The following is a 12,192-nucleotide window of genomic DNA, read 5'->3' as shown; positions in this document are numbered from 1 at the left end:
GATAGTTTAGAGAATAAATGAACATTCAGATTAGGTTTTATGAGTTGAGTAAAGGGTTAAAACCAGACAGGCAGAGGTGACAGTTAAGTTTAGCTGTTAGGGAACAGTGTGTCAATCCAGATGTTGTTATAAGTGTGTGTAGGTGTGTGTACAGGCCCGTTATAACCAAGAAAAACTTGAAATTCATCTTATGATTAAGAGTTATTTAAGTGTTCTGTTACATTGTTTGTTTGTGTGTGTGTGTGGACTGTATCTTTAATTACAAAGACACAATCCTTGAGAGCATGACAGAACAATTTATCTTATTAATTGTAGATTACAATTACTGGTGCACAACAAACAGTGAATGCTCTACACGAGCAAGTGTGACTATCAGTGTGTGAATGTGTGACATTAACGAAAAAGCATAATCCAGTTGAAATGTTAAACCAAGTGCAGTGTTTTACTGTCTTATCTGTGCATCTGTGCATGTTTACAATCCGTGAGAGTGGCGTCTACTGCAGAAATACACAAGGAAGCTTAATATCTGTGTGTCTCACAAAAATCCAAGTGTGGGTTGATCAGTATTAGTGTCATATTGAAGAGTAATTAAGAGAAGCTCATGCCAAGTAAGCAGGTGTGTGTGTGTGTGTGTGTGTGTGTGTGTGCGTGCGCCTCCAGGAAGCAACCACCTGTTTTAAACTCTTAAATGTTTGACAACTGCTCATGGAAAGGAACAAGGAAGTCAACATTAACATCGAAAGTCAAACTAAAGCCATGAGTCTGTTTTGTTTTTTATTCCTCTAACACTATAACAGCTGTGTAATAAATGAACCAATTAATTTAACCTAATAAAACATCAGATAATAGTGAAACATGCTCCTCACGATTTCCCGCAACTACATGTAAATTCAATTTGTCAGTCGACTAATTAAATCATGTCAGTGCCTCAATCTTCTGATTTTGCATTTGTGATGCGGTTCAGTCATGTTCCCTTGAATTACGGATTACAAGAGGAGAAGTTATATTTACCTTGAAGGAGAAGCACAACACCCTGACTCATAAGTAGCTGCACAAACACTTGACAACTCTCTGTCTCCTTCATTGTTCCAAGTCTGTTGTGTGTGTGAAGTTTGTTGTGTCTGGCGTGCTGATTGTCCTTTCTGTGTCCTCAAATGCATGTTCAATAAGAAGCTGTTTTTCCTTTAACAAAGTGCATTGTCTTTCTTTACGCGTCAGCCCTCTTGCTGCTGCTGCTCTCTTGAATGGGGGCATTTCAGTGTCATTAGTGGCAGACCCTCAGCAGGTGGTCGAGCCCCGGCATCTTTTCAGCTGTTGCATGTGAATTTTGTCATTTAAATTTTTGTATTTTGTGCTGCAAAAACCCCTTTTTAAAACATTTGCCAACAAGGAAACAACCAACAAGTTTAATGTCAATATTTAGCTTTAAAACTACAGCACATTAAATCAATGACTAAGAACTTGTGAATGTTTCAGAATGATTCTTTGTTTTGTCTTGAGATTATTGTTTGCTCACTCTTGTGTTAGAAAGTACGGAAGAGATCATGAAATAGGAGTGTCTGTTTTAACTGCTGCAGATTAGCTTCCATTCATCCAGTCCAGCTCAGTACTGTACTGCATGTTAATCTAGTTATTCTAGTCCTGGTGTACACACTTGTGCAGAGTCTAACACGCCTGGATGAATGTCGGTCTTGTTTAAGGAAACAAGACAACAAGTTACTGCAAAATTCAAAATGCTACAACAAAAATGCCCACAAGCTAAATGTGTAAAAGGAAAAACAAATGTCTTCCAGGAATAAACTGAGCCAGAGACAAACAACAGAGAACGTCCTGCTCGGCTGAAGAAGAGTTAATCTCATTATGTAATGTCCAGTGACAGACCAGGAGTATTCAAAACGACTACAGAGACTGATGTCACGTTGCTATTGAGATTCCAACAGTACAAATACAACTCACCTTGCCTTTCTATTTTTGGAGTAATGAATGCGCATTAAAAAAAAAAAGGTACAAGAGGCTCAGCGAGCATCAGTTGTACTGTCAACAGCACATGACTAAAAAGGACAATATTTGTGCACAGTCACCTTTTTAACATCGACTAAACGTCCCTGAATGATCTGAATAATAGAAAAAGTCACAAAGACTTTTAGCTGGGTGTCAAAGTTATTTGTTAATTGTTAACTGTAACATGATACATTTACAGATCTATACATTTACAGTAAATCAGTTGTCTTTATAAATTTACAATATTTTGTCTGGGTATTATGAATTATATAACAGAATACCTACAATCCCTTGCAGCACTGTGAGTGTGGTTGTTATGGTTGAAGGGTACACTTCTCTTTTTTCAATGAACTAGAATAAAACGACGGGGACGTTACTGGTATTTATATAGAGAACATTTTGATGGACTAACATTTCCATATCTAAATCAGAACAGTCTGCACTGTCTTAAATAAATATTGTTCACGTCAAACACATTCAACAGCAAACCTGTCACCTACTCCTCTGTCTTCTTTCCTTTTCTATCTGCACATGGTCAATCCATCAGTCCACCTCCCTGCACACTTATTTTAATCACTCTCACTGTCATTCTCTGTCCTTCCAACAACCCCCGGTTTCCAATTAATCCCATTAACATCAGAGACACATGTTGAACCGGAACAGAGACGCCAGAAACTGAACGCGAGAGACTGATAGAAGGATAGAAAGCGACGCTGGAAAGCAGACAGGGATGTAAGAAAGACAAGAGAGCCAACAGGACACAGACACCACTAGCTGAGCGGGACAGACAGGCAAGCTTTGAGACAGGGTCAACTCCATATAACACACACACACACACACACACACACACACAAACGGATTGGGAGGGGGGGGAACAATGGACTCTGCACTGCCGTTGAGCTGCCCCCTCTTTAACTCACCAGTCTTCCCCCCCCTCATATCAACTATCTAGGCTTTCTTCTTGTTCTTTCATAAAACCTTGCATCTCTCTATTGGCTCCTTTCTCTGTTTTGTTCTCTTTCTGTCAAGTTGCCTTTCATCACCTCATATTCCAGCTAGCTGGGTGCAGTCTGATGGCTTACCCCGTTTACTAGTGAGGGGAGTCCATGGTCAGCAGTCCCCCTCTTTCCACCAGCCAAACCCTCATCCACTGAAGTCATCCACTCGCCCCGTTCACCAGGGCTAAGTCCGCTGTCTCCGCTCTCTCTCTCTCTCTCTCTCACACACACACACACACTCACACAACACACACACAGGTGTTCCCTTCAAAGGCAAGAGGAGGGAGGAAGCGACGGGATAGTCCAAAGGGTGAGTCCCTGTTAGTGGTATAGTCCAAAGAGAGGCAGAGGAGCACTGCACTGGCTGCCTGCCTTTTCTTACACCGACAGAAACTGCAACACGCACACACACATTCACACACGCTCACACACAAAACACAAGCACAGACTCTGCAACTCGCACCCCTCACACTTCCTCCCTCACTGGCTGGTTCGCCGGCTGACTCGCATTCACACAGTGAGAGCTCAGATCAGGCAACAGTTGTTGAATTCATGGCACCTCCCCCCCCCCCCCCCCCCCCCCTCCTGCCTCCCTCCTCATCCCTCCCCCTTGTAGGTGGTTGCTTAGCAACTGGCTTCTGTGGGCGGAGCTTGTGAGAGTCCTAACATTGCTGCACACTCTGCTCTTGGCTGCCGCCTACTCAGGCTGAAATTTGCATGTGAAGCCCTGCCTGCCTGTGTCTGTCTCTGCTGTGGAAGAGGCCAGTGGCTGTGTGGGCTGTGAAGAGGGGGAGGGAGGAAAAAACAGTTTGTCTTCAGTGATGCAGCAGATTCCACAAGATGGGTCCAAAAAGAAAAGACGCACTGGTTAGTCACAATGGGGAAGGGGGGGGGGGGAAGAGCGGAGGAAGCGTTAGCCAGAAGAAGAGAGGTGGCAGAGCAAATAAAGATCATATGTTGTTTATTTTTTCACCCAGATAAAAACTTGAAAATGAGTTCAGAAAATCACTTGTGCCTGAATCTGTCCCTGTGGCATCTGGCCAAATGGACTTATCAGAAGAGCAGAAATGGAATATAATATTCATAAGTATGTTTTAATTAGTGTATAATGACCTGAAAATAAGAATCATTCATAAATTCTTCATAAATGTGTGGAGACAACAGGGGAAATGAGAGAGAGTGGAGGGAAATAACAGATGAACATAAAGTCTTCCACATTATTAAACTGATATCTTTGAGTTTTGGTCAGACAGAAATATGACAGCTTTGGTAAATGGTGATGGGTGTTTTTTTAACATTGTCTGAACATTTTGTGGACAATTAATTAATTGTGAAAATAATTAAATGATTCATCAAAAATTAAAATAATATTTTGTTGCAGCCTTATAATAACCACAATCCAATCTGATATAATTATATAATCTGTATGACACATAAACTCAATTCACTGTGGTAACTTATCAACTTCCAAACAAGTGAACATACAGAATGTTGCTGTTGGCTGAAACTGATCCAGTGTAGGTGACTTACATGTTTTCATTTCATTTGTGGGATCATATGATCCAAAGAAAATCCTCTAAATCCTTATGAAATCCCTTCAGAAATGCACAGCAGTCAATCTGTAAATAAACTTGTTCTTCCTGGTTTTCGAAAAAGTTTAAATTTTCCAGATACAAAGTGCTGTAATAGTGATGAACAATTTAATTCCAAAGATTTTCAAAAGAGGTTTGGAGGTTATAAAAGGGTTGATTATTACTTTAAATACTAGTAAATTTGATGGGCAGAATAGACAAACTTCCCACTGCAGCTTCTAAAAGGCAAAACTATTTTTGTGAAAACACTTCCATAATTTATAACTAACTTTTTTCTGCTATTCCATCTCTGCTACATTACTACATATCTTCACACAATTTTAGGTCTTATAGATTTGCCGTTAAGCATAAAATTTATTCCTCTACCAGGACGGTGGAAGTAAATGAACGGAAATATTCTATGTGTGTATATACGGTTGTTTCTCTCTCAGCTCTTATCTCAGCTCCACAGAGCACTTCAATCTTTCTCTCAGCTGTCACTCCATGCTTCACTCCTCAATTGTATCTTTTAAATTGCTCCTCTTCTGGCTGGATGCGGACCAGACTCTCTTACCGGAGTCAGGGAAACAGAAAACAACTTCCAGATGATCGAGATGTTTGTTGCTCTTGTTTGGTGGCATCAGTCTCAACAGTGGAGCGTTTTCACATTAAAAAATTAAACTAAACTTCTATTTCCTTTAAAAGACAGATTAGCTTGTTAGCCTTCTATTTGTCTGCCTGACGTTACTGTACAGGATTTACAGAAACTTGAGATCACATGAAATGTATTACTGTATTTAATAACTTTACATCACGCGTGGGCCTCCATGCATTGTGCTCTTAATGAATTGGATTGTTAAAACCTCACCTCAAATACTGGGCTCTTTATATTTGCTCTACAAGTGGTTGACGGGTTCAGTTTTTTTATTCACATTATGTTTCACCGCCAATAATTTCACAGGTGACTGAACAAGCTACTACGATGATCAGCTCTCTGTTAATACTGTCATCTGAGAACTTCCCCGCCTGCCGTACTGCTGCTGTCCTACTTACTGTACGTACATTTGAAGGACCTGTTCCCTCTGCTGTGGAAACATAAATCACACACTCTATCGTCGTCTCAACACATCCCCTTCGGCTTCTGTGCCGTTTGTAATAAAGACATAGATTCTGTATTTTTTTTCTTCGGCTTATATTACTTCTGTGCCTTTGTTTTAAAATCCCATCACCTCCTGGCTGTCTCTCCTCCACACTGGGTTTCATTCAGACCCAAAGAAAACTCATTATATTGTTAATTTAATAATGATAAAATCTCATGATTTCATATTAATGTGTGTTTCTATGCTTCTGTTTGTATTTTATTCGCTGAAGTTTCAACACTTCACGTCTTGTTCCAGTTACTGGACTCAACAGCCGCTGGCGAAGGCTGACGGCAGCTGAGCCAAAACCCCTAATCCTGCTAAAATTACAAGGAAATGTCAGTGAACTTATTACCTTCTTGCTATCTTTCTATCTTCCACCTGTTGACATATTTTCAGCATATCAGTGTTAATTCGGTGACTCATAACCTGCATGCCGGCCAAATCTCTGTATCTCATAGAATATGTGTCAGAGAGCTGTGGCTGCTTGAGTCCCGACGCTTGGTGCGAGTGTCCTTGAGCTGATGGAGGGATGAGAAAAAGAAGGAGAGGTGGTGAGAAGGATGACAAGGAGGGAAGAGATATGATCCAAGCTGAGGGAGCCAAATAAAACCTAATTATGTGGACAGGAATGCAGCCTTCCTACAAGTCTCCTTTCTTTCTTTCTCTCTCTTTTGCTCTCTTTCTTCTTCACTCCTCAAAGACGTTGGCAAGGGCTCAACCAATGGCCTGTGGCTATTTGTTTATGTGCAATTTGTTAGAGGGCTGGCCCCTTTCCCTCTTTTCAAAGAAACCATTTACAATTCTATTCATGTCTACCTGCCTCATTCAGATGGCAACACATAGTTATGGACCAAGGGTCTGGATTTCACTACATGCTTTCAGAGAGTGTTAAAACAGTTTTGTTAATACTATTCAGAGAGGGGAAGTCAGAGGAAAACATTATGACATCACTTTCAGCGATGGTGTGTAATGGACTGAAGGGAGGTGCTGTAAAAAGTTATTCAGAGTGCAAGAGATGCATTATACTCCTCATAGATGAATGGACACATGGGGCTACGCATACGGGGTAAAGCAAACACACACACACACACACACACATATATATAAGCTTTAAGTTGTAAAAAAAATAAAGCCAACAACTGTGCGTGTTGCAGAGTTCAGCTGAAGCAGCTCTGTGGGGATTCTCCACCGGCTGCTGGCATTCGCATTGCAGCAAGACGAATGATAGAGAGGAAAGAGGGTGGGGGGTAGAGATGGATAGAGCGGGAGAGGGAGGGAGAGGCCCCACAGCAGAAGAGAGGGAAAGGAGAGCACAGGCTTACAAGAAATAAATGAGGCAGGGATACTCTTTAGGGGGGCAGTGGGTTGGTAGGCTGTTTATTCGGGCCGAGTGCTGTGAATGCCGATAACTCTGCTGCTACTTGTTCTAGATACACACAAAGCTGTGGACATATGAGAAGAAGAGTACACATACATTCTGTCACACGCATCGTATGTGTGCTTAAAGTTTTCTTGTGACGTTGTTGTAATTAAGTACATTCATTTTCAAATCATTAGATCAGTACTTCTGCCTGGTGTCCTTTAATTGCTCAGTTCTACCAGCCATGTATTATCAGGCTGCTGGACCACATTCACAGATTGGATTTTTTATGGTGTATAATTTCTGGTAAAATTGATAACTACATGTAATTTGAAAAGTTTTTCTTTTTATTAAGCAGCCTAAGTGTCCTGTATTATTAAAGGATTAGGGTTTGGAGGAGTATATCTGCAGCTAACATCTGCTACAGAGCAGTAGATCTGACAACATGCAAACACCATCTGCACAACTTTGTGAGATTCACTATAATAACAATGTAGGCAGCGGAGGCGGCGAGAGGAGGGATCAGATAGAGTGAGAGAGACACTGAAAAGGCTCAAATCTGCAGTATAATTTCTGATGCTATCTTGCCTTTATCGGGCTTGATAGAAAAAGTGAGACCATGAATAACTGAGTATTGTTTGCTCTGCTTCAAACTTGACAGGAATAGAATTAAAATGACATAGAATATGTATCATATCCAGTTTCATAGAGAATATTTGAATATTGAAGGGAACTTGCAGTTCAAATATGTAAAGAGTGGACCACTTCCTATTGCATTACACATCCATCTGTTGGTGACTATTCAGCTGTAGTATGAGTGAAACCAGGCTACTGGGTTACTGTTGCCTGCAGGGAAAACTCACACCTAGTTGCAGAGGTATTGATTACTGTTTGCATAGTCAGAATGCAATTGTTTATGGAAGGACTCAAATATGTCAAAGGACACTGTTATGAATGACAAGTATCAAGTATACAATAAGATTTCAACTCTGTTCAGAGCAGATGGTATGCACACACACACACACATTTACTGTAAAACTAAATTGGTCCTGCTGTCACAATGCAATTCAACAACTGAAAACTCATTTTTACTGCAACTGAAAGTGCAACTATAGCAAACCACTAGGACTGCTACTAACAACTATTTTCTCGATCAGTCACTTTGTCTATAAAATGTCTATAAAATGTCTTAAAGGTGATGTCTTCAAAGGTCTTGTTTTATCTTTTCAGTTTACTATCATGTATGACATATACAAGTTTCAATTCCTCATATTTGAGAAGCTACAACCAGCAAATATTTGGCATTTTTCATCTTAATAAATTACTAAAATGATTATATGATTATCAAAATAGTTGATTCTATCTATTAACTAATCACTGCAGGTCAATAAACTACAACAGCGAGTCCTCAAACACCTAAATAGTTGTTTTTCTTTGTTGTTTTTTTCCCAATCCTATATGTTTTTACTTACAAATTCAGGTTTATACCAACTGTTAGGTAACTGATACAGTGCTTGAAGATAAGAGCATTGGCTACATGTCATAATAATGTTTAGTGTTATTTTAAACTGTTATGAAGTTATAGATACTGACACAGGTTATGAGCTATTCACAATTATAGTTTTGTCCATTTAGGCCTATTTCATTCCTGACAAATGGCTGGTAAGACAAGACACAATGAGATCAGTGTTAAACTTTTGCAGGTAGGCATTATGCCTTTTAAAAGCTATTCTTATTGTAACGTCATGTGTGCATAACTTCTCTGTCCTAGAATAGTGGAAATGAGATCCTTGGTGAAATGAGACAGAGAAGCAACGTACAGACTCCTCTCTGTCAGCGTGCTGAGCAGCTGTGGCAAAAAGCTGACTGACAACAGATCAAAGCCTGATGATCAATACACAACCTGACCACCCATCTATCAAATCACTATCAGACCACTGGGGCAGCCAGTGACAGTGGGATCAATGAGGAAATGAGGAAGAGGAAGATAAAGACAGGTCTGATTAACAGCTGAGATAAGAAGAGATGAGAGAGAGAGAGAGAGAGAGAAATGGGAGAAACAACGAAAAGTCTGAGGAAGAACAAAAGCAAATACTTAAAGATAAAAAGATGTAGATGAGGTTAATAAGGCCTGACACCATTCTGTCTGAAATATTACCAAGTAAAGATGCCACCCTTTCTTCAAATGAGTCATCAACAAATAATGATATGTTGTCTGTGAGTCCTAACAATCGTCAGTTTGCCAAAGTTTGTCCAAACTGCAGCTCAGTGCTGAAGAAGAGAAGCTTCAGCAGGATGTTCAGGCTTTAATGGAGGCTTTCACTTTCTCTATTAAAAGGTTACAGTGAGTAGAAGCGCACTTGGTGTGAGCTGAGCTGAAACAGTGCAACCAGACAACGGATGCTAATTAGCCTGACATAGAGGAGGGAAAAAACACTGAACCATGAAAGGTGTTATGAACCAAGGTCATGGAATATAAATGCACATTGCAAAGAGATAAACAAACACCCACACAGAATGGGTGAGGCACAAACTGCTCACAAACATTTTAATCTTCTACTCTAAACAGACACATTCTTAAGTAAGTGAACTTAAATCGATGGCTCACATGAAGACAGCGAACACTTCCACATCTTTGTGGTGAGCCGCTGTAGAGCTGCTTCTGTAAAGTAACTTGCCACAAATGACACAATGCACTCTAAGGTTAGTGTGCACTGTACAAACCAAACAAAATATCTATATAATGTGCAGAACTGTGACCAATACATAGCTTATTTGTCTGAAACTCAGAACATTGGGATATTTTTTGTAATCCATAGGTGCCCTGCTAAAAATGCAATAACGCAAGTGTTACATTAGCTTAAACCACTGCAGTATTATTCCACTCACACAAAGAGAAATCCTCAAACATTCTGTCACACACTTCTCCTTAAATGCATCTGTGTGTCACCTCGTTAGGACACTACATTGCTAAAACACCTGTTGAAACAGTTTGAGCAAGCATGAACTTCCTTTATAGCTACCTGTGGGGTTGAGGCAACACGCCTGTGTGAGTTTGGTCTTTAACCTTCCTACAGACTCTGTTTATCACAAGCTTTCTCTATTGCTGCCATCTTCACAGCTGTAGCCATTGAAGTTTTATCTGGTCTTTTATCTTATCTTCTTCAGTCAATACTCCATGTTTAGAAACAGGGAACATGTTAAATTTAAAACAATGCTGTGACTCATATTGTTGTGGCCCCCGTATTGTAATTTCCACTGGGTTTGAAGAAACAGCCCCCAAGTGTGATACGTTGCCATAACTCTGACTATATGTGTGTATGTGAGTATCTGTGTTTGTATGAAAGAGAGAGAGAGAGAGAGGGGGAGAGAGAGAGAGAGAGAAAAGGAGGGAGCAGTGATCCAGAACTGAGCTCCTGTGACAGCGTTTCTATTCAGTCGACACAATCAGCGACCTAATTAAACAAACAGAAAGAGAATGAGGGAGAAAGAGAGGAAGAAAGAGAGAGAGACAGAGAGAGACGAGGGGGAAGAAAAAGAAAGTAATGCTGGAGAAAAATAAAGGATGAGTGGACTGATTGCAAGGGAGGAAAAACAAGGTAGAAATGGTGACCGAAGAAACAAAAAAACTGCAAACAGAGAGAGAGAGAACGAGGGGATCCGAAGAGCTGGTGCAGAAGATCAATGATAAAATGAGGCAAGGCCCAAATAAAAAATGAGCTGCAGAGTAAAAAAAAAAGGGAGAAAGTAAAATAAATAGAAAGAGGGATGAGATGGGTTTAGTGAAGAGCGGTGCAGTGGTTTTAACACACCGGCCTTGAGCAGCGTAAGAAACACTGAGTCAGATTTGGCGGCAGAGAGAGCGAGCTCGGGGGAAACAGTGCTGTTGCAAGCAATTCAGTTTATCCACTTTGAGAAGAAGAGGACAGGGTCTGGACACTAATTATGGATAACAAGACAGAAAGACAGACAACAGAGCTTAGTCCAGACCTCCAGCACTGGTCCGGGGAGATAACAGGGGAGAGAGATGAAAGGAGGGAGGGAGGGGGGGAGGGAGGGGGGAGGAAAGGACAGAAAGTAGGAAGTTAGCCATTTTATTTAATGAGACTCAGGGCGCACGGGTGGCACCGGGGCTAAGTTCTTGGACACCACTGTAGTTAGCTTTTAAATTTCCAGTAGCTGTACCAGCGGCTCGGTCGTCCACTCCAGCGAACACAGTTGGTCGCGTTCACGGGTGGGTCGCTTCATTAAGCTATTCAGGGTGCCTGCACAGTAACTGAGGGATTAGTTGGGGGGGTGGAGAGATAATATTTACAGTAACAATTGTTTCCAATAGTGATTAATCTGCCAATTATTTTTCTATTTATTCATTTTGTTGATTATGCATTTGGTCAAAATAGTAAACAGAGGCTATTACAAAATAAAATAGTGACAAGTGCCATTACAATTTCTTTTTTGTCTCATCAACAGTCCAAAACCCAAAGATATTGAGTTTACTACAATGTAAGATAAAGAGAGTCGGGACATTGTCACATTTGAGAAACCATCAAATGTTTGACATTGTTGCTTGAAATATGACTAAAACACAAATTCCAATAATGTTTAAAAAAACAAACAGACTGCAGGAAACCGAAGCCAGACACCATGACCCTGTCAAAATGAGAACGTATCCCGTTGGTCACACTGATTCAGCTATCTGACACTTTCATTTAAGGCATCGTTTAGATTCTGTTTGACAAACGGCACAGAGCAGTCTGTGCACATAACACGGTCAAAACTGTTGTGACTGAGAGGGTTATTAAGGGTCATTTTGTGGTGGAATTGCTTCTTAATACATGCCTTTAGTTTGCTACATATAAGCTCTCATTTCAGCTTTGATGGTGGGAACTTTGTGTGTGGTTTTGAGTGCTTGTGGCGATGGGATTAATCTGCATATGCATTGGCACATAGTGTGAATGTGAGCTAGTGTTTTATACAGACATGTGCATTAAGAAATATGTCCGATGTGCCTGTAAATCTATGTTTAGGTCTGCAACAGTGCACATCATTGTGTGCATTTGCATGCACAAGCATTTTTCTGTCTTCTACTAAGTACTGTGACTCTTCCGTCTTCTTTCACT

General features: G+C 40.5%; 1 protein-coding gene across 3 annotated transcripts in view; it reads right to left on the bottom strand.

Moving 5' to 3' along the window:
• Positions 1 to 12,192, bottom strand: part of rab11fip4b (RAB11 family interacting protein 4 (class II) b) — a 51,576-nt gene that overhangs the window by 22,108 nt on the left and 17,276 nt on the right. The window contains exon 1 of one of the 3 annotated variants that reach the window (XM_044345936.1): positions 3,084 to 3,529. The exons of the other annotated variants lie outside the window; for them this stretch is intronic. Within the exon in view, the coding sequence (XP_044201871.1) occupies positions 3,084 to 3,161 (78 nt within the window). The 5' untranslated portion in view covers positions 3,162 to 3,529. Of the gene's footprint in view, positions 1 to 3,083; positions 3,530 to 12,192 lie in introns of those variants that run through there. 3 annotated transcript variants of the gene reach the window in all.

Source organism: Thunnus albacares, chromosome 3 (genome assembly GCF_914725855.1).
Source record: "Thunnus albacares chromosome 3, fThuAlb1.1, whole genome shotgun sequence".
Lineage (NCBI taxonomy): Eukaryota > Metazoa > Chordata > Actinopteri > Scombriformes > Scombridae > Thunnus > Thunnus albacares.
Note: the sequence above shows the minus strand (reverse complement) of the source record. Positions and strands in the feature narration are given on the sequence as shown.